Source organism: Lampris incognitus, chromosome 3 (genome assembly GCF_029633865.1).
Source record: "Lampris incognitus isolate fLamInc1 chromosome 3, fLamInc1.hap2, whole genome shotgun sequence".
Classification (NCBI taxonomy): domain Eukaryota; kingdom Metazoa; phylum Chordata; class Actinopteri; order Lampriformes; family Lampridae; genus Lampris; species Lampris incognitus.
The window spans coordinates 85,715,282-85,739,302 of NC_079213.1; the positions used below are offsets into that span (position 1 = coordinate 85,715,282).

Here is a 24,021-nt window from a genome sequence, read left to right on the forward strand (position 1 = left end):
ATGTTCTTGCGATGATCAAATAATTGATGACAATATTACATTACAAACAAATTTTGCAACTATTTTGTAATTGATATTTCCCATGAGGGATAATTACTGAGTTAATAAGACAAGAAACATAACAACTATGCTGCGTATAATGTTGGGTAACAACTAACAACTGACACTAATGATATGGTCTTCATTGTAATAAGCCTAGGGAAAAAAAAACTATCAGCTAACTAAAAGCCGGCGCCTCACACAGAAAGGACAGAGAAGCCGAATATAGGACAAGGTCTGGGATACAGGATTAATAGTAACTATATTTCAATAGGTGCAAACAATAAGTTGTTTAAACATGTAGTGTCTATGTCAGATTTAAAAAAGATAGGGCCGTGAAAGCATTTAAATAACATTTGCCCAAACAAATGAATAGGGGTGTCATGGTTCTCCAAATCCGTGATTTGATTTGATTTCCAATTTAAACATTTTTTTTCAGCGCTGATGGCTATGTTAGATTTGTAAGGGTCACCAGATCATTGGTTTTATGTCCTGAAAACTCTCTTCTATAGTTCCCCGGTGGTGGAACAAGTTGCCAAACTCCATTCAATCCGCTGAGTCCCTCTGCATCTTTAAGAAGAAGCTAAAGACCCAGCTCTTTCTCGAACACATCCACACCTGATGGTATTAATATATATATATATGTGTGTGTGTGTGTGTGTGTGTGTGTGTGTGTATACATACATACATACATACACACACACACACACACACACACACATATATATATATATATATATATATATATATATATATATATATAGTATACACACACACACACACACACACACTTCTATGCACCCTATGCATTGCCTTTGTGCACTGCCTGTTGACACCTACGTATGTCCTATCGGACTTGAACCTAGTTTTTTGGCACTTGTGTTGTTGTCTCCTGACTAGATCCTTACTTGTATTTTATTAACGCTCAGATTTACATTGCTTTGGATAAAAGCATCTGCTAAATTAAATTGTAAATTGTAAAACTGTCATTTATATTTTCAAATTCTTCTTTAAAAAGATAGGCTCCATGGTATCAAGTCTGTTATTACCACCATGTTTTTTTGGAATGTACCACACTAAGGCCATATGGTCAAATTTGAATAATTTATTTACAATGCAATAATAGCTTATTTCACCAGTTAATTGGGTAAAAAGCACAAACTAGTTTTGCTGTCAATGACGTGTTCGTTGTTGACATAACTCACAGGAAAGGCAAATTGTTGCCACACTGGTGTCTTCAAGGAAGCAGGAAGATTTTTCAGTTCTATTGTTTATCCATCATCTCTGACTCCGACAGTGGCCAAGCTGTCTCAGAAAGTGCAGATGCAGCCTGCCGATAAGCTACACTGTGTTGTATGAAGCCCAGGAGGTGACATGGATGTAATCCATGTCACCTCCTGGGCTCCTGTAGTGTCATCTTTAAAGTGTTGATGTTTTGGGGGTTTTTTTGTGCAGCCACGTGGGGTTGGAGAGAGAAAAAAAAATACTGGGAGAATCGCCAATCCTGCCTTTGATTTTGAAGGTCGAAACCGAAAGCTCATTTCAATTGATTTTAGATTTAGAATCAATGGTCTCTTGTGATGTTGTCTCTCTTCACGTGCATTGCGGTTGATGAGGTGGTCTGTATGAAATTACAGGATGAACCCACCTTTAGCAATAGGACCACCCTTAACACTGACCAAGTGTGTCTGGTCCTGAAACTGTCTCTTCAGTTGATGTACTTCACATACAGGGAGTAGTACTATAGGCAGAGTCATAGGTGTGCTATGGGTTCCCCAGTTTCACCTGTAGTGGCCAACTTGTATATGGAGGAAGTGTAAAAGAGAGCTCTGATGTCCTATCCAGGGACACCATCTAGCCATTGGTTCAGATTTGTGGACGACACCTGGGTTAAAATTAAATCTCAGGACATACCACATTAAGTCTGTGGACAATCACATCAAGTTCCCTGGGGAGGATGTGAGAAATGACAGGTTAGCCTTCTTAGGCTCTGAAATTGCAATTAGTGATGGGGGACATTTGATTGTTGATGTTTACCATAAACCAACACATACTGATCAGTACTTATGGTTTGTCTCTTCCCATCATCCTCTGGAGCACAAACTAGAAGTCATCAGGACACTGTACCACTGAGCTGACAATGTCCCCACTGACATAGCAACTGAGGAAGGGGAGAAATCCCACATTAAACAGGCCCTGGTTAAGTGTGGTTATCCTAGCTGGGCATTTGTTAAAGCCAGGAAGACATCCAAACAGTGCACCAACCGATTGAAGAGAGGAGGACAGCAGCTGTCTAAGCGTAAACCAGTGGTGATTCCGTATGTGGCAGTAGTGTCGGAACAGTTGAGACGCGTATTTTCCAAACACCATGTCTCAGTTGCTTTCAAGCCCCAAAACACACTGTGCCAGAAATTAATGCACCCCAAGGATCGGGTCCCAAACACAGCAATATAGTGTACGCTCTTAGGAGGAGTTCCGGGAGGAGTGCCATGACTTGTACATCAGGGAAACCAAAAAAACACTAGCCAAGAGGATGGCACAACACCAGAAGAGCTAACACGTCAGGCCAGGACTCCACAGTCTACACCCATCTACAGGCCAGCGGCCATGCTTTCAAGGATGAGGATGTGCACATCCTTGATAGGGGGAATGCTGGTTTGAACGGGGGGTCAAAGAAGCCATCTATGTGAAGAGGGAACGGCCATCCCTGAACCGGGGGCGGGGGCGCTAAGAGTACATCTGTCACCATCTTACAATGCTCTGATTGCAACTATTCTCCAATCCTTTGTGAATAGTACACACGACCATTGTAAGTCTAGTTAATGGTCATGGTAACTTGCATATGAAACTGATCATTGGTTTCGGTTGTTATGCAACGGTATTGTTTACAAGGGTGGGGATACCTGCAGTAATTTGACACTGAAGAGGTCACTTAGATGAGTGATGAAATGTTTCTCCCAATAAACGCTGTGTCCAGATGAACTGATCCAACTTTATGTCACATCCTCTACTCTTTACATCCCTGCCACTGGTCATTTCAGCTTTTTTTTTTTTAAATCAAAAATAGGGAATTCTTGTTAAAATTGCCATGGTCTAAATGAAGGAGTCAGTAGGAAAATGTGTATCATTAGCAGCTTCCTGGTTGAACTCCTGCCCACTACCTTGTTCCCTCCCACAGGAGGGATGACCGAGAATTAAGAAGAGAATCAACTTGTGATTTTGGGCTATGCAAAATAAACTTGACTATTTCTCATCAGTCTGAAATTCCCACTGATTGAATCATTGGTGGGTTATTTTTCAGCCTATCCATAGCGCTCCCGAGTGACACAGAGCAAATAGACAGAAATGCTGATGTCCTGTAGTGCACATTACTACTACTACTACTACTACTACTACTTTCGGCTGCTCCTGTTAGGGGTTGCCACAGCGGATCGTCCGTTTCCATTTCTTCCTGTCTTCTGCGTCTTCCTCTGTCACACCAGCCACCTTCATGTCTTCCCTCACCACATCCATAAACCTCCTCTTTGGCCTTCCTCTTTTCCTCTTTCCTGGCGGCTCCATATTCAGTATCCTTCTCCCAATGTACCCAGCATCTCTCCTCCACACATGTCCAAGCCATCTCAATCTTGCCTCTCTTGCTTTGTCTCCAAACTGTCCAACCTGAGCGGTCCCCCTAATATAATTGTTCCTAATCCTGTCCTCCTTCGTTACTCCCAGTGAAAATCTTAGCATCTTCAACTCTGCCACCTCCAGCTCCGCCTTCTGTCTTTTCGTCCGTGCCACTGTCTCCAAACCATATAGCATAGCTGGTCTCACAACCATCTTGTAAACCTTCCCTTTAACTCTTGCTGGTACCCTTCTGTCACAAATCAGTCCTGACACTTTTCTCCACCCTGCCTGCACTCTTTTTCACCTCTCTCCTGCACTCCCCGTTACTTTGGACAGTTGACCCCAAGTAGTTAAACTCATATGCCTTTGTCACCTCTACTTGCATCCTCACCATTCCACTGTCCTCCCTCTCATTCACGCGTAGGTATTCCGTCTTGCTCCTTCTGACTTTCATTCCTCTTCTCTCCAGTGCATACCTCCACCTCTTCAGGCTCTCCTCAACCTGCACCCTACTCTTGCTACAGATCACAATGTCATCCGCAAACATCATCGTCAATGGAGACTCCTGCCTGATCTTGTCCGTCAACCTGTCCATCACCATTGCAAACAAGAAAGGACTCAGAACCGATCCTTGACGTAATCCCACCTCCACCTTGAACCCATCTGTCATTCCAACCGCACACCTCACCATTGTCACACTTCCCTCATATATATCCTGCACCACTCCTACATACTTCTCTGCAACTCCCGACTTCCTCATACAATACCACACCTCCTCTCTCGGCACCTTGTCGTATGCTTTCTCTAAATCTACAAAGACACAATGCAACTCTTTCTGGCCTTCTCTATACTTCTCAATCAACATTCTCAACGCAAACATTGCATCTGTGGTGCTCTTTCGTGGCATTAAACCATACTGCTGATCGCTAATCGTCACTTCACCTCTTAACCTAGCTTCTATTACTCTTTCTCAAATCTTCATGCTGTGGCTGATCAACTTTATATCTCTGTAGTTGCTACAGTTCTGCACATCACCCTTGTTCTTGAAAATCGGTACCAGTATGCTTCTTCTCCGCTCCTCAGGCATCCTCTCACTTTCCAAGATTGTGTTAAACAATCTAGTTAAAAACCCCACTGCCGTCTGTCCTAAACATCTCCAAGCCTCCACAGGTATATCATCAGCACCAACTGCCTTTCCACTCTTCATCCTCTTCATAGCTGCCCTCACTTCCTCCTTGCTAATTCACTGAACTTCCTGGTTCACTGTCCCTACATCATCCAACCTTCTCTCTCTCTAATTTTCTTCATTCATCAGCCCCTCAAAGTACTCCTTCCACCTTCTCAGCACACTCTCCTCGCTTGTCAGCCCATTTCCATCTCTATCCTTGATCGCCCTAACTTGCTGCACATCCTTTGCAGCTTGGTCCCTCTGTCTAGCCAATCGGTACAAGTCCTTTTCTCCTTCCTTTGTGTCTAACCTATCATACAACTCACCATACGCCTTTTCCTTTGCCACCTCTCTCTTCGCTTTACGCTGCATCTCCTTGTACTCCTGTCTACTTTCTTCATCTCTCTGACTATCCCACTTCTTCTTTGCCAACCTCTTCCTCTGTATACTTAGAGAGTATTGCACATTACTGAGGACCAATATATGGAAATTAAGTTGGAAAAGGGTGGTTTCCCCTTAAGCGTTGGACAGACTATGCAACTTCAATAATGGTATCAGACAGTGAAAGAACAAGGCACTACTCGCTTAATTATTGAAATTTGCAGATTTCTAGTCTTTCCAATTAAGAGGTGAACACAATTTTTTTTATGGTGGCCCTGCTCAGACTACCCAAGCATGTTAAGCTCTGTCCAGATTCCAGCCGTAACAATCAAACATGTTTGATATAATTGTGGCAGCTCCAACTGGTTGAAAGCTCTATCAGGAGATGAGTGATTTGAATCCTAAAACCCTGCATGCTACAAGATAACGTGTGCAGGCTGTCCATGGTGAACTGCCCTATTTTAGACAGGTGCAAACTCTCCATGATCTTGAAAAGCGGTCGTACTGTCCAAATCAGGGTAGTAATCAGCTTTTACATTGCCTAGTTATGTTTCTGGTTGGAGCGTCTATGTCTGCTCAGTGCTGTCTTTGAAGCCCTGATACTGAGGAGTTGCTGTTTCATCTTTGTGTTAAAGGCAACAGCCCCTGCTTGGTTTTCCATTCACCCAGTAGCCATTTATGCCTACCTGGTCCTCTGTCTCCCTGTTTGTGTGTGTGTTTGTATTTGTATTTGTAGGTGGACATTTGTGTACTGCCTGACTGAGCCATACATTGTCTATGCAGGACCCCCCCCCCCAATCTTAATCAGGATGGACACACCTTGGACACACCTTCAGTAAGGGACAGAAGAGCCTTGAATGGGAACACAGACAGGTGTAAAGGGCGAGCCTCTCTCTCTCTCTCTCTGTCTGTCTCTCTCGCTCTCTTTTTCCATTTCCCCGAAATTTTAAGGGCTTGCGTTTTCCTCCTCTAGTCACCCATCTCTCTCCTGCCTCTTCTTTCTGTCCATCTGTCTTTCTCTTTCCTCTTTCTCTTTCCCTCTTTTTCTCTCTCCTCCCTCCCTAAAAGGGAGAGTGGAGCGAGGTAGTAGTAGGGTTGTGGTTGCTGTCAGTGCAGCTGTCAGTAGTAATTATCTCACACTCACAGCCAGACACCTAATCCAAACACGGCCCACACTCCGAAAGAAAAAACGAAACACAGACAGAATAGAGGGAGAGAATGGAAGTAGAAAAAGGGGGAGAGAGAAAGGGAGAGAAGGAAAGACTCAGAGGAGTTTGGAAGGCGAGGGAGAGAGAGGATTCTTTCTCAGCATCGGCCTCTGAACGTTGAGAGCCTCAATGCAAGTGTTAATTAAAAGACTCCAAAGGAGAGGAGCCAGTTCTTTTGTGCGGAGATTTGGGAGAGGGTCATTTGGAGGGGTGTGTGGAGGGTTGACCTTGCCCCCCCACACACACCCCACATCCCTCCTCGTGCCCTGCGGTGCTACGGCCTTGTTTCCACATTTCACCGTTGAGCCGCCAAGCTGCACTTGTGTTCCTCAACATGGAGAGAAGCCATCGGGTCAAAGCCAGGAAGAGGATTGAGAGCCGCTCAACTTTTTTTTCCCTCTCTCCCTCTCTTTTCTCCTCTCCTTGCATCCATGTCAGCCCTGAGCTCTCCAGGCTGCCATTGACAGGGGAAGTGATCAACTTTATTTATACACTTATTAGGCCATCAGAGGAAAGCCTCTCTTTGTGGTTATTGGGGGTAAAAGGTTTGTAGGGGTCCTCTAGGCAGCTGCTGTTAAGATCCTCACATTTGATTGCCCCTTGAATAGGCAGTAGGGAGAATGGAGCCAGGGCCATTCCTTCACATCCCAAAAACTTGGATCCTCTGAGGCTTTGTCTTGCTACATCTTTCTATGAAGGCTAAGTCAACCCTTAGGCCTTATACCCCTTGTTAATAAAACATGCAAGGCTCCTTTACAGGACACTGTTGTTCTTTCTCTCAGTCAACATGAAGCTCGCCAAACTGACTCAGTCTACTTTTAGGGGAATGTTGTTTCTTCTCCAGTTTCACTTATTTCTTAAGTTTTTCTTTTGGCAAATATGAAGTACCCGGGCATTTTAATGGTCAGCTCCTCACTGCCAGTGTAACTTGGTCCAACTTAAGTTACATGAACAAGCTCAAGGCAATTCAGCTAAGTGTTCTTCCTTGGTGTTCCAGGGACACTTGACTATTCTACCTGTGACACCTTTAGACCTCTCATTGTCCACGTACACTTGCTGTTAATGTCTAGTCGACTGGAAACATAATCTGTTTGTTCTCACACAGTCTGTGCACGCCTGTACTTGGGCTGAGAATGGTTTCCTTGTGGGAAGGATCTTAATTTAGTCAGATACTGTGATGGATGAATAAAACCTTAACAAGTGAATAGAATGTTAATTTTTCCCTTTACTACTTTCCAACGTAATGCCCTCCTACAATCACAAACCAGTGTTTTTAATGTAAGCCAGCTCCTTAAGCACTGACGTCATTCCTTCTTTGTGTGCTTTAAAACTGGCATCCCTTCCTAGCCACTACTTTTTTGGGCAGCTTTCTTTACTTATGACGGGGGGGGGGGGGCAGTGGGGATAATATTCATTCTTGATCTATCAGGGGAGATACTGTATATCTCATATCTACTCCTCAGTTATTGAGCTGCTGGGAATTTAAAACAATAGTAAATATTACCAACTATTTTCTGCGTTCATCATTTTGTCTTTTCTTTTTTTCCAGGGTCCAGTAACTGAAAAACTATTTGTTGCTCTCCTTGGGAACAAAGAGACAGGGTTCATTATTTTAGATTTGGCGAGGCCTTGCCATGTTATTTAAAATCAGAAGTACATTTGTATGAAGGGTTAGAACATGTAGCATAGTTAGACTCGACATCACAGGCTTGTACTTTTTGTGGAACTCAGCCAGCTCAGCCACCTGAATCAAAATAAAACTTTATTTGCCAAGTGAGATGCACATATAATGTATTTTAACTCGTTGCGTGGCTCCCATGAAACATTTACAGAAGTAAATAATACTGCATTATAAAGTAGATTATGTAAGCTGAGTAGGCTAGACAGTAAAGGAATTTAACACGTATTAGGTCTCTTCTGGACAGAGTTAGAAGATCTGACCACTGTACAAATACACAGTATCTGCAGATGTTTGTATAATACAGACTTGACATATGATGAGTGTTGAAATGGTAAGAGACATATTTACTGAAATACGTATACTGTACAGATCTGGGAGGTATTGACCTAAGCAGGTGTTTGTAGATGCATTCTAAATTTGAATCCTTAATACTAACTCTATAACTTATAACCACACTGCAATTAGGGGTGTTTTTTTTTTTGGACAAAATAAATGAGGCTCTGTAAAAAGATGTAATCGGACAAACCTTATGGGACTCTGTCAGCTATTTTGGCACTTATCAGCAGTGGCTACCGCCAAAGTATTTACAAGTGTGTCTATGTTGATGACAAGGTCTAGTGGTTACACTGTTCTCTGCTTCTATATAAGCTGAAGGCAGTATAAAGAGCCGCTCTCTTTGAAGAGAGGGAACTCCTGCAGTCCCTCTAGGTCTTTTCAGACTCAATTGGCGTTGCATGTAATCGTCTCCTGATTCAACAATGTCCAGCTGCTCTTTGTCTGTGTTAGTACCTGACAATAGAGCAGATCACAGGACCTCTGCAGGGGACGAGCTGCTTCTCCGCCTCTTATCTGGCGTGGCCTGTATGCCCCGGTTCTGTCACACTGTTTTGGAGATTCACTCTCCCAGAAATGCATTCACCTCTGTTGCTTCTGCTCCTCACAGTTAGTCATTGAGAGAAGATAGCATTATTGCGGAGTGGAGCATTGTAGCAGGACATTTAGGCTCGTCAACGAGGAAGATTTACCAGTCACGCTAAAATGCTCAGTACGCATTTAGTCAGCACCTGTTGTTTATGTGGTCTTTGTTGAGATGAATAAATTGAAGTCGTTAGATTTAAAGAAATGAAATTGCAATGATCCATCCATCCATTATCCAAACCGCTTATCCTGCTCTCAGGGTCGCAGGGATTGCAATGATAGGTTAAAAAAAAAGTAACAGTAAGCATTTGCACAAATATTTTATAGTATATCAAATATATTTTATCTTTGGCAGTTATTTTAGAAAATAGCCTACTCCTATGACAATGAGATAGAGATCAATGAAAAGGTTTGGCACTGCATCCTATGGCAGCCCTGCCTATATTGCTGTGGTCCCTAGGGTGCTGTCCTGGAGAGACCATTTGTAATGAGTCCCGGCTGAATCGTGACATTTCCATTCTTGGGTTGGTAGCTCATTAAGTCGGGTGCTCTTTCAAGAATCTGCCACGACATTGCTACAACAGGTGTACTGAGGGCAATTCTTGATTCTCCCCCAATTAGATAGATAAATGAGTTAGTCTTTGTTGCCACATCACATCTAACAGGACACTCTGTTCCCCTCGAGTCTCAAAGTCTTAAACAAATTGCTATCAAGACTTCAGGCAAATACATTTGTGCTGCTGATAACTGAGTAAGGCACAACATCAAGATTGTTCTTATTGGTGCATCTTGAAGTGAGAAGTTGTGGATAATTGGCTCTGTTACACCCTTGGGAAAGTAGATACATGAAAACAATTAAATATATATATGTCCAACTTTGAACAGGATAACATTTCAATAAAAGCAGAACTTACTCCTTCATCTTGTTTGTTGGTATTTGCTTTATTGGTTGGTCTAGTTTGGCAGACTAGACTTAGTGCTGATGTGATTCAGTCTTTGAGTGAAAACCCCGAATTGGTTTTAAACTGATCAGAACTCAGAATCAGTTTTTAACCAGTGAAACAACTAGTTTTTAATCACTATACTTCCCTGCATTCCTCTGTGATTTCATGCAACCCTTTGTGATAGCTAAATGTCATGAAAGTGTTTGAATTGAATTGAAATTGACTTTGATTTTTTTCTGTTGGTTGTTGTCCCTAGATGACGCTAGCTGTCTCAGGGATCAGCTATCCCTGCCATCACCTCAGTGTGTGTCAAAGGTCCTCACCAGCCAATACCCAGGAGCCCACAGAAGAGGTACACACACACATACACATATACATACATATATCTATATATCTGTATACATACATACATACATACATACATACATACATACATATATTATTGACAGCTGATTATTGCTTATGGCATGAAACAGGATTGTATTGTCCATTAAAGAATTTACTTGACTCACTGAAATATATATATATAAAGAGAGAGAAAAAAAATATATATATATATATATGTGTGTGTGTGTGTGTGTGTGTGTGTGTGTGTGTGTGTGTGTGTGTGTGTGTGTGTGTGTGTATATATGTATGTATGTATGTATGTATGTGTATAATTAGTTATATACAGACACAGAACACTCTGAAGTTATGTGCTGTAAATTCTGTCTGATGTAATGAAAAGTAAAAATAGTAGAATATTGTAAAAATACGAATATTGTAAAAAAGTACAAAATCCATGTCTACAGTGTGCAGATGTCCATATGATCAGCGACAGCGAGGGGGATGATTTCGAGGATGCGTCAGAGTTTGGTGTGGACGACTCAGAGATGTTTGGAATGGGCTCATCGAGCTGTCGGAAGTCACCTATGAGTATGTACAGAAGAGCTAGAGTGACTTGGAGATTTTGGTTGCTTTCACACCTGCCACATTTAGTTTGGTTGAATCACATTCTGGAGTGTTTGCTTTCTTGGTTCTAATAGTTTGTGTAAGTGGGAATACCCTGATCAAATTTTAGGTCTCTGCATGCTTTGAACAAAGTAGTTTGTAAAACATGGTATCCAACCATGTTGGACAGCAAAGTTATGCTTTTTCCAAATGGCCAAAGTTGAAAGTGGGGCGAGAAGCTGTCCATCATAGAGAGGGGCTGGTTAATAAACCAGAAGTAGTCATTGAAACTAGAGATCAGTTTTGTTGGCGGTAATGCACCATTTCTTTTTGTAGACCGCATTTCTTTGGTTGCCAAAAGAATGAGAGAGGTTTTGTTCACTTTCACACAAATACAGCTGTAGCTGTGTATATACATAGCCAGTATGTAAGGCTGCATAATGTATCGTATTTTTATCATCATTGCGGCATGAACTTTATAACAAACATTTTGCAATGGACTATGGTATCAGAATGGACAAGATTAAAGGTTACCAATCTAGTTTTGTTACTAGAGGTGCTACAAAGCAGTGGGTCCCCGTATTATCACATGTTCTTCCAGCACACGCATGAGGATGAACATGCACGCCAAGAGCACAGGGTGATGTATTACACATATCTGGGGAAAAAACACGAAGAAGATGAACTACCAAATTTGAAATCAAGTGGCATCAATACGCATCCAGGAAACAAGGGGTAGAAGAACATCGAGGGAATTATGTCGATTGGCGAGAGCAAAGCTGCTGATGCAAAGGCAAAGAAACGAGAACCTGACCATAATATAGAAGGAAGAGAACAAAAGGATGAAGGAGCAGATAGAGGAAGTCCTGGCTGACGTTCAACAATTCTGAAATTGTTCTCTGATCTCAGTGTCGGGCATCCTCAAAACCAAATCCTGGGCAGGAAAATTAGGGAATTGTCTTAGAAGCAAATGTCTAAATATCTAAATCTAAATACTGCTTGTAGGTGTGAGTGCAAATAATGTGTAACGGCAAGTAAAATCAAGATTCAAAAAAGGACTGGTTGTTAAAATCCCTAGTGTTTGCACTGCAACAGATTCAGTGGAGATCAAACTGGAGATGTCTGCCAAGGTGACATTGCCACCACCAGGACACATCATCAGTTGTGTACCTCAGCATCACAGGGTGTTTCGGCCTTTTATCACAAGACACCCTCCGCTTTATGTCAAAAATTTGTAAGACGCGCACATCTTTGTTATATATTTTAAAGCCTGATAAATAGCTTTTATTTATCTTCCAGTCCTTATACAAGGGCATAGGATTGGTAAGTTCTATATTTAGATTTTGTTGAGCACTATAAAACCAATATAGAATAACATCACATACATATTTTGGTAATGAAAATAATTAGCATTAACACTAAATTGGCCAATTTACATAATTTGAACATTAAACAGCAGCTGTGTTAGCAGGGTATATGATCACTATTACCTTGACTTAAAACAACTTGGTACCACTTTACAATAAGACTACAGTTATAAAGGGTTTATGAATGGTTTGTAATTAGTTTATTTATTAGGTTGTGAACACTTTATAAATTAATAAGCTGTTGTAACACAATAAATAAAAAGGGCAACAGTGACCTGTTGCTTGCCAAATAGTGAGCCTACATTTATCTATACTGTTAAGCCTCAGATGTCACTGCTTACTTAGCACTAAGCTACACAACTTGCCAAGATCGGCAATTTAACAGAAATGATAGCTAAAAACTGCAGCAGTAACTTGCACTTGCCAAATAGTGAGCCTGCACTGATGTATGAAAACTGCGAATGACAACGCTGTACTATGGCAAATTGTTATTAGCTACCCTTGCTTTGTTGTTTGTTTTCATGTTGTATGTCGCCTTTGCTGCACAAAACACATCTTGCACAATTGCCTATGATCGCCAGACTTTGCTGGACGTAAGATTATGCGTTCCCAACAGCTGGAAGCCACGGGACTTGCTGTCTACAACAAACAGTCACTGCCGGAGGTGAGGTAAATGAGGTAGCGCCCTGGTGAGGCTACGATGGCATCCTACCCGGCCCCCAATTCCCAGCATACTGCATTCTAACGTCCAGTCCCTTGACAACAAGCTGGGTGAAAGTCATTGCCAAATAAGCTCTCAAAGGGACCTTAAGGACTGTTGTGTGTTCTGCTTTACAGAGATTTGGCTTGGCCCTTATACACCTGATAGGGCTATACAACCAGAAGGTTTTTCTGTGCACCACATGGACCATTCCATGATAACTACTGGCAAAGTAAAGGGAGGTGGCGTATGCTTCTTTGTTAACAATTCATGGTGCACTGACGTGTAAATAGTCTCTCAGTCCTTTTCACCAGTGTTGGGACAACTAACAGTAAGGTGCAGACCATTCAAGCTCCCAAGAGAATTCCCCTGCATGTTGTTAACTGCTGTCTACATACCACCACAAGCTACTGCTACAGTGGCACTGGATGAAATGTATGGAGCCATTAGCATTCAGCGGAACTTGCACCCTGAGGCCATTTCAATTGTGGCTGGGGACTTTAACATGAAACCTGTGCTACTAAGATTTTACCAACATGTCACCTGGCCAGCTAGAGGCAATAAGACTCAACCACTTATGTCACGGTAAAGGCAGCTTACAGGTCTATCCCATGACCTCACTTTGAGAAATCCAAACATCTGTCAGTGCGCTTGCTTCCTACCTCCAAGTAGAAAGTGAAGAGCATGCAGCCCCACTGTTAGGGACAATACAGTGCTGGACTACAGAACACGAATCCAAACTTCAGGGATATTTTGAATCAACAGATTGGTTGATTTTAAGGATTCAACCGCAAGTTTAGATGACTATGCTGAATCGGTCATTGGCTATGTTAGATTCTGTGTGGATAACTGTATCCCAGTATGGTCTATTTGCTCCTACCCCAACCAGAAGCCCTGGATTAACAGCGACATTCCCCTAAGGTTTAAGGAGCGTACCACTGCTTTTGAATTGGGGGACAAGGAATGCTACAAAAAATCGAGGTATGATTAAAGGAAAGCCATCGATGCAGCTTAAAGACAATATAGGGACAAACTGGAAAATGACTACATTGGCTGTGACTCGTGGCGCATGTGGAAGGGGGTTGCAGGCGATTACGGACTATAAATCTAAACCTGGTGTGGCTATCAACACCTCTGCTTCTCCCTCGGATGAGCTTAACAATTTTGATGTCCGCTTTGAAGCTCACAACTTGGACCCAGTGACAGCAGCACATTGCCCACCCAATTAAATTGAGGTGACAGATGTGAGTAAAACTTTTAAAAGAGTTGGGGCTCATATAGCTGCTAGCCCAGACGGCATCCCTTCCTCTGTCCTCAAGGCATGTTACACTCAGCTATCTCAAGTTTTTACTGACATTTGTAACCTGTACCTGTCATCTTGTGTGATTCCACTGTTTTAAGAAAACCACCATTGTACCTGTACCTAAGAAAACACCTGTCCCTTGCCTTCATGATTATCGACCTGTTGCTTTGACCTCTGTTATCATCAAGTGTCTAGAAAGATTGGTTATATCATATATAGAATGTAACATTTCTGCTACCTTTGATCCATTACAGTTTGCCTCTGTAGATTATGCTATATCACTTGCTCTGCATACTTTTTTTTAGTACACATTGAAAAGAAAAATACTTATGTCAAAATGTTGTTTATTGATTACAGCTTTGCTTTTAATACAATTGTATCATCCAAACTGGTGTTGAAACGCAGAGGTCTTGGTCTGGGTAGCTCTATCTGTAATTGGCTATTTGATTTCCTAACAGGCAGGCCCCAGACTGTGAGAATAGGTAAAACATGCGCATCCACGTTAGTTCTTAGGACTGGCACACCTCAGGGCTGCTGTCTCGGTCCCCTATTGTACAGTGTGTTTACACATGACCATGGCCAAATATGACAGCAACAGAATCATAAAATTCGCAGTTGATGAGGCGTCTGTAGCGTAGTGGTCTATTCTGTTGCCTACCAACACAGGATCCCCAGTTCAAATCCCCATGTCACCGTCGGCTTGATGGGGCGTCCCTACAGACACAATTGGCCATGTCTGCGGGTGGGAAGTGGGTATGTGTCCTGGTCAGGGGTCATCACTGTGTCGGCTTGTGACTGACTTTTTGGTCAAAATGCGATTTTTACCACGGACACACAAAATTTGAAGTGGTCAATATTACCAGAAACACATAACGGCATGCTAGTCCTCGTAATGTGCCATAGTACATATTTTAATATGCTACATGATTTTAAAACGATAATATTTCTAACATTAAAAAACAGTGCCCTACCTTGTTATGATGAAAACTTGGAGACTGGAAAGTCAGCCGTTGTATATGGGCAGGTGGCAATCTTAAGACGGGGATCAATGTGGCATGCTCCAAGTCTATTATGTGTTTGAGATTTAATAGCATTCATATGACTGAAACCTCACTTACAGTTGCTGGTGTCTGGGCTTAATGTGAGCAGGAGAAATGCAAGTTTGCTGAGTTCATTGTACGCCTCACTGTTCTCAAACAGATGGCACCAGAATTTGACAATGTCACTGTTGCATCAGTCAGACACGAATAATGTCTTTACGCCATCATCTTCGCAAAAGACGAGGTACTGTGACTGCAGTTCGGGAACAGACACATGTTTTGCGAACCTCTGCATGATGTTGGCCCTATCGCTCTCTGTTGGTTTGGGGTTCAGGGGATCAAGAAAGAGCATTTGTTTGACCATTTCTCTTTCTGGGAATCTCGTCCGGAAGGGACTTTGTAGCCTCTTTGCGTAGTTGACTAACGTGATGTTGAAGTTCAGTATCTCTGAATCTGAGAGACGGTGTTCATATTTGCATTCGTCAATGAATTCGTTTAAACTCGCGTTTGGAATTTTCACGTCTCTCGGATCAGTAAACAAGGTGTCATCGTTTCTGTTAAACGGGAATGGGTTCAGAATTACACGCATGTATTTCTGGATGTTATTATAGGCAGAGTACAAACTCACATTTTCCTTCTGTAGTGCCTCGTTAATTCTAGCCAGCAGTGGCAAAATCCAATTAAGAAACAGTAAGTACAGAATGAATTTGGGATTCTGCAGCATGTCACCCAATGTACCGCAACTTTCTCAATAGCGAACAGAACCCTCGCTTCCATTTGCAGTGCTCTCAAAATATTGTACGTGGCTGGCTCGAAGTCCCACGAAGTGCTCTACACAGGCTGCAAGGCTCAGCCACCGAATTTTTTTGTAAATGACCAGGTGGCTGTATTCTTCATCATTTAAAGGACAAATACGGGAGAACTCCTTCCTTCTCACTGGGCCACTAAACTGTGACAATGTAGCTTTTATAGTGTCCTCTACAAAAACTGGTATTTATTTTTCTGCATCTCCAGACATTAGTGCTTGTCTGTGTGTCATGCAATGCTGCACAAACAACTCTCCAGATGGCTGCTTTAACTTAGCTGCGACATTGCCCTCTCCCTGCTGGTTGCGTCCGAGCATCACAGCGGCATCATCCGATGTAAAACCGACTAGCTTTTGGTTGGCTAGTTCTCACGATCAAAATGGACTCAATGATGGCCTTAGAAATGTTGTCAGCACTACATTTCTCTGTGATTTCGAGTAGGCTCAAAAACTCAGTCCTAATTTATTTGGCCTTGATATCCACAAATCTTTGGAAAATCAATAACTGGTTCTTATCAGTACAGTCAGTGCTTTCATCGCACATTGCATGTATGAAAGGGGCTTCCCCTACACTAGTTAGGCTGGCAGCTGCTAACTTCTCCCCTATTTTTTCAGTGTTTCTGGCTACAGTGCTAGCACTGCTTTGGAGCCTGCTGAACGCAAAAGATTTCGGGTAAACTTTTTTGGAATTTCTTTGAAAGTGTCACCTGCTGTAAATGGCAGTTTTGTTTTGGCAAGTCCGAAAATTAAATTGAGGTAATTTTCCAGTTCAACTTTCTCTCGACTGACGAAGCTAGTCATCAGCTTAACTTGCCCCGTCCTGCCCTCTTTTGCCTTGCTAGCAAACCACTCCTTTTCAACAGAAGACATACCATCCATTTTTGTTCGTTTCCTGCACCATTTCTCACTTTGGTTCCTCGCTGCTGTTAACTTTAGCTGTTTCATTGTCTGACCACACTTCATACACTCCATCAACCCATCATCTCTCAAAAAAAAAAAGTCTTTCTCCCATGAAGGATTAAGAGCGCATTTGGTCATTTTTGGGGGCTGTAATGTTAGACTAGCTAGCTAGCTATAATTTTCTTGTCTAAATATTGACAAGTTATATTATCATGGGGGGGAAAAAAACAACTTTTTTTCTCAATTTTTTTTGCCACAGACAGTTTACACATCACAGATACCCTCACTTGGTCTCGCAACACCAATTGCATCCAGAAGACACAGCAGAGACTGTATTTTCTGAGGCGTCTCAAGTTTTGGTATGAGTACCAAAACTCTTATGAACTTTTATGGCAGTACCATTGAGAGTGTCTTGACAGGCTGTATCACAGTGTGGCTTGGCAACCTGACTGCTCAGGACTGTAGACTGCTGCAAAGGACTGTAAAGACAGCAGTAAAAATCATTGACATGGAACTACCACAACTTCATAATATTTACACCACTCGCTGCAAAAGGAAAGCCCGAAACATTATTAAGGACACCAGCCACCCTACTCATGTTCTGTTCTCACTCCTTCCATCTAAAAAAACGTTACTGGAGCATCAAATCACACACCATCCATCTCAGTAATAGTTTCTTTCCAAAAGCAGTCTGGTTGCTCAACAGCTGAAGCACCCATAAGCACCTTATATTGTATTTTTTTTAATTTTTGGGATTTTTCCCGTTTTTCTTCCCAATTGAACCTGCCCAATTACCCCACTCTTCTGAGCCTTCCCGGTCGCTGCTCCACCTCCTCTGCTGATCAGGGGAGGGCTGCAGACTACCACACGTTTCCTCCGATACATGTGGAGTCGCCAGCCGCTTCTTTTCACCTGACAGTGAGGAGTTTCGCCAGGGGGACGTAGCGCATGGGAGGATCACACTATTCCCTCCAGTTCCCCGTCCCCCCCGAACAGGCGCCCGACTGACCAGAAGAAGTGCTAGTGCAGTGACCAGGGCACATACCCATACCCGGCTTCCCACCTGCAGACATGGCCAATTGGGTCTGTAGGGATGCCTGACCAAGCCAGAGGTAACATGGGCATTTGAACCGGCGATCCTCATGTTGGTAGGCAACGGAATAGATCACTATGTTACCCAGACGCCCTTCACCTTACATTGTTGTGTTATCGTGTATTGTTTATTGTGTATATAATGTATGAATTCACTGTGTACATAGTCTGCCTTTTTTTTTTTTTTTTTTTGGGATGGTGTGTCCTTGTGTTCTTTGTCCTTGTGTCCCTTCTGTTAAGGCAGAGAGAGCCAGAGCACAAGAATTTCATTATATTTTAAATACATATGACAATAAAGTTGAACTTGTTTACAATTGTTAGTTATTAATCATTTATAAAGTGTTTATAACCTAATTTATAACCTGATTATAAACCATTTATAAATCCTTTATAAGGTTCATCTTATTGTAAAGTGGTACCAACATCTTGTTAGCCATATGACAAATTGCCTGATAGCCAACAAAGAGAAAGTGTATTTTCCTCAGATGTGATGGTGTCAATCAAACGAAATGTAAATGAGGTTTTATGCCTTTTTCACTTGATCACACTCTAGCTGACAATTGGTGGCAATAACATGCCAATATGATTTCACAATCTGATGATAAAAGGAACAGAAGAACTTTGCCAGTCATAAATAATAACGGCGCTTTCAAAACATTGCAAAATAAGGCTTTGCAAATGACTTTTGAGGTAGGCAATGCATGGAACATGTTTATTCAGCTTCAATGTGTTTGGTGGGAAATTTTGAATGTAAGCAAAATTGAGTTTGTTTACAAGGAATTCTACATCAGGAAACCTTTAATAAAGGCAGAAATTTGAGACAGCAGAGGAAAAGAGCAATGCTAAATGGCTAACGGTAATACCTGGGCTGTTTGTGATCTGCAAGGGTCATGTTGCTATCAGCCGTGACAGAAAATTTACATTACAATTTACATTTAAACATTTATTGTTTAGCCGAGCCTTCAGTTATGCCTTGCATATTTGCTTCCAATGAAATAATGAACACACAAGAGGGTATGGTAAAAATGTATTTTCTTTGTCTCTGTGGTAACTGGATCTTTATTCCAATAAAGATGAACAGTATCGGAAAGTTTTTCCTCAAAGTTGTTCATAGTGAGTGAGCTGTCAACACCATGATATGAAGAATGTACAGGTGGAATTTGTGGATCAGATTTGTTGCTTTGATACGGTCCTCATACAATATTTTTTTCAAAAACAGTAATCTTTTGATCATATTTGTCCCCATCATAGTGCCAGAGAACAGTGAGAATGAAGGTGATGCCTTACTGCACTTTACTGCTGAATTTTCTACAAGGTAGGTGGAGCTCCGGGGTTAAACCCCTTTTGTCTTAATGGTCTTGCTCCAAAGGGAGACTGAAGTGTGACGATATGGTTTTTATGCTTACTTGGGATTTGTGTGTGTGTTTCTGTATTGTAGGTATGGAGAAGTCCATCCAATGTTCTTCATTGGGTCATTGGAGGCGGCATCTCTAGAGGCCTTCTACGGCAAAGCCAGAGAAGTAAGTTGGCATGCTACCATTGCTACACACACAGAAAAACATGCAGAAAAACAGACATACAGTGGTACATTTTTGTGTTTCTGTGTGGAGAAGATGACAAAGCCACCATATGATATGATTTCATCAAAACTCTTATCAAATTTTCACCCCGACAGCTGAGCCTTTATTTTTAGCCATCCATCCCTCTCTTCTCCCTGCTTTTTTCCTTTTAAGGAGGCTTGTATCAACTGACAGCTTGTGTGGATTACAGTCTTATTAAACTGTGAGGACACAGCAAGATGCAGGGGGAGGGGGGTTCAAATCATCAAGCAGAGGGAGAGCAAGGGGAGGTGTGAGCAACGAGGAGAGAGGGAATTGAAGTGATGAGAGTGACTCAAGACGGGAAGGGAATTTGAACGGTAGGCATAAGAATGGGAGATGGAGAGGTAAGGGGTGGTTAGAAAGTGAGGTATAAATACAGACAGAGGCAAAAATGAGGAGAGGTTTGGCTCCATACCCACTCCTCAGCTGATCTCCTCTACCTAAGCCTACGCAATATGGCCAGTGTTTCCCTAGTGCTCACACACTGCGTTCTACCACTGCACCCAAACATTGCATGGGGTCGAAATTGTATTCATTTCAATACTGTTTGTAGGAGCTTGATTTAGCCAGCCAAGTGTGCTGTGACGGGATATGGTCTAATGGAGGATCGAGACTGTTGGGAGACTTATGAAAGCAAATAGGAACCATTGCATCAGTCAGCACATAGTGTCACAACCATTCTACATGACCAATGTCACAGTTGAATGTTTCACTGCATGGTGGCACATGGCAATGCTGTCTTCCTTTTCCTTCCTCCTCCTGTGCTATCCGCCCATCAGTCAACCTTAGCTTTTCTTCTCTTCCTTTTGAAATGAATCTGTTTTTTCTGCAATCGTCCTCATAGCCAGTTGACAGCCTTTTCATTAAGCAGATATTGGAGTTGAGCAGATTTGACTGGAGGAGAACTTAGTGAGTTTATATACAAGGGAATCAGTCTCACTGTCTGAAAGGCTGGGAGAGACTAATCACTAAGTAAAACACTACATTTGATGAAGTGTTTCTGAAGGTACGTATGTGTTGAGTTGGGGGGGGGGGGTTGTTGAGATAGACTCAATCCATCCTTAATGAAAATGCTTTGGGTGCTGAGCTGAACCCTCTTGGGGATCAGCAGTTAGTCAGAGTGAACATACAGATAGGCCACCCATCACTTGCCGCAATCCTTGCTAAATCCCCATCAACGCAATGGTTAATCGTGCTAACCCCGCTCTTCTCCGCCCTTCATCTCCCCTGCCTGCCACACACAAAGACACATCAAAATTCATAGCCTTACTGGAGAGGGGAGTTGGAGGATTTATCACCGCCAAGTATTCTCTTGAAAGCCCAGGCGATAGACCCTTGCCGAGTCAAGAGAAAAAGGACGGTGCTGGAGAGGGAGATGAAGAAATGGAAATTTCCAGATGAGTTGTTGGTCACTTCATATTTAGTCTGTTGATAAACTCAACTGCTATCTCTCCCCGTGTTTACAAGATACATTTTTTTGTTTTCACTTATTAGAAATTAAACAAAAAAGCTGTTGCTTTGTCAGCTCGATTAAGTTGTTTTTGGGGGATGTGGGCTTGCTACTAAGTTATGCACGGAGGTAGTGTTTTCTAGAGGTTAAGACTGGAGTTGAGCCCACACCTAAGCTTAATTCTCACCATGTCCAAGGACTACATTTTGAGACCAGATTACATTGTAGCTTGCAGAAGTTGGCCAATGCTGCACCGACTCTAGAAATCCCCCTCACAAGAACAATATGAAAAACTAAATCACATGAGGCCACATGGCTTTTAGAGCAATAATATCTAGCGCTACAATTATAAAATCCCCAGTTCAAAGTCAATTTGACACTTTTTCGGCTACATCAGAAATTGTCACAAATTAGAATTGCTGTTCTGTGCCCTGCTTTAGCTCTTTGGGGTACTGGAAAATTATAGTAAAACATGTTAATATAATTGAAATAAATTCAAATTTTCTACCGTCCACCAGGAGACCATTGAGGGGCTTGTCACTCTCAAGAAATTTCTTATTTAAATGTATGATTTGATGCTTTGGTTGAAGTTGATGTTTTTAATCACACCAAGGAAACAGTTTGTATTTGGAGGAAGGCTGTTCAGATTCTTATCTCTATGTTTCTGTATTTAAAGAGGTAATGTGTTTTCACTGGGATGTTGAGAGCCTCCCATGTGGTAGAGCATCGATCCGAATGAGTTTTCACTGGTTCGTGCATGTGTGTGTGTGTGTGTGTGTGTGTGTGTGTGTGTGTGTGTGTGTGTGTGTGTGTGTGTGTGTGTGTGTGTGTGTGTGTGTGTGGATGAGGGGTGGAAGGTGGAGGAAGTATGTGTGTGCCTTCGCTATATATGTGTGTTTCGGGGGGGTGTCATTGGATCAGTCATTTGAGCTCTTCATTTTGAAGTATTTGCTTTTCCAGACTTAGTCTGCTATCCGCGAAACGATCGCTTTCTCCCCTCACCCTCTCTCCCCCTCCCTCTGTACCTCCTTGTCTGTATGTATCTCATTCATCGCTCTCCTCTAGCCCTGTTTAGAATTAAAGACTGCTTCTTAACACAGCACAGATGACATCCAATTCATATGAATGCATGGAGTTGAATAGACGTTGATAAAAAGTACAATCTGTTAATCTTAATGTTAGTTTTGTTGTTGTTTTAAAAATATCAAAAATAATATCAGCATTGTTTCTTTTTTTCATTCTATCAAGATTTTATGCCCTTTCTGATTCAGTTGAAACTAAGTCCAAAAGCAAAGAAGAGATTGAGAGGATATTGTTCTCTGTTGATTGGAGGCACGTTTTATCGTTTGGACTGTGCTGCTTACTGTACGACAAGTACATAATCATCAGCATTCATTGTGCTTGTTGCAATAAAATGTAAATTGTATTTTACACTTCCGTTTTAACATATGATTCTAAAATGCACAGTTATACTTTTCAAAAACTATTGTGTTCAGTTATGTCCAGTTATTAATTCATATATAATTAAATATTAAATGATTTAAGTTTTCAATATTGAGTAAATGAATGGGAAACAAAACCAGCTAACTAGCAAAACCAAGATGGAGCAGTGTGTCCTCTCATTCTGGAAAAGTTTTGCCAGGCTTCAAAATTAACAGAAAAGGAACTGTCCTATTCACCCTGTCCTCATTTGAGGTGGAAAAGAGCTGGTGTATCAAATATATATATATATATATATATATATATATATATATATATATATATATATATATATATATATATATATATATATAAGCCTATGCAACATTATTACATGGGTATTGGTATATGGGTAATATTACATGGGTATATTTACAAATATACATGGGTAAATAAATATACATTATATATATATATATATATATATATATATATATATATATATATATATATATATATATATATACGTGTATGTATATATATATATATATATATATACGTATATATATTTATAAAATCCCGTTCTATTGCTTTATTTACAGCTTTATTGTAACTTTATTGACAGCTGATGATTGCAGGCTTGTACTGTCTCATAAAGAATTTACTTGACTCTGGATTATTTTGCTCCTTATTTGCTGAGCATTTTCCCTACCGTTGAGTGTTTATTTTAACAAAGTTTTATTTATTCGTTTACCTATGTAAATGCACATGGATTGCGGGGACCCTGAGAGCGGGATAAGCGGTTTGGATAATGGATTGATGGATATACATGGGTATAAAGAAATAAAGCAAAATGGATATTATTTTGCTTTATTTCTTGAAAACACCCTCTCTGTCTTCACCAGCATGGTATGTTGGGGGGAAATTCAACATTATTTTGGCTTGTCGTGACTGTAGGCAGCGCTTCACACAAACATAGCAGAACTTAACTCTTGTCATGCTGACAACAATGAACTGCATGTTTCTATCAGCTGCATACTACCACATTGTAACTGCTGTGTGTCGTGGGTGGTACTTTAACAGGAGCGCTGATGAACTATTAGGTTCTCATTTCTTTGTCTACCCCTCACTCTCTCTCTCTCTCTCTCTCTCTCTCTCGCTTTCTCTCTCTCCCCTGGCTTATTGCTAAAGGGCAGTCCTGGGCCTCTGACTATGATCTGGAATGCTGTTCTTCTCTGCCCTGCTTTAAATTGGCTGGGATGCTGTGATCCTGTTGTATGGATATCAGATTGTACCTTTATGGACCCATATCATGCAGACAAGGATGATGGAAAAATACACCTGCCTGTCCTTCTGACCTGTAGTACAGAGACTCATTTGTTAGAACTAAACAAATGCTTGCTTCATGGGTGTAATGTTTCCTTGGCAAAACAAACCAGCCACGTATGAGGGGTGCGTTGGTGAGT

At 41.6% G+C, this 24,021-nt stretch overlaps 1 protein-coding gene across 1 annotated transcript in view; it reads left to right on the forward strand.

Moving 5' to 3' along the window:
• faf1 (Fas (TNFRSF6) associated factor 1) overlaps window positions 1-24,021 on the forward strand; it is a 181,689-nt gene that overhangs the window by 128,113 nt on the left and 29,555 nt on the right. Inside the window, exons 9-12 of the mRNA XM_056276960.1 lie at window positions 10,205-10,300; window positions 10,740-10,863; window positions 19,337-19,400; window positions 19,524-19,605. Of these exons, the coding sequence (XP_056132935.1) occupies window positions 10,205-10,300; window positions 10,740-10,863; window positions 19,337-19,400; window positions 19,524-19,605 (366 nt within the window). The remainder of the gene's footprint in view (window positions 1-10,204; window positions 10,301-10,739; window positions 10,864-19,336; window positions 19,401-19,523; window positions 19,606-24,021) is intronic.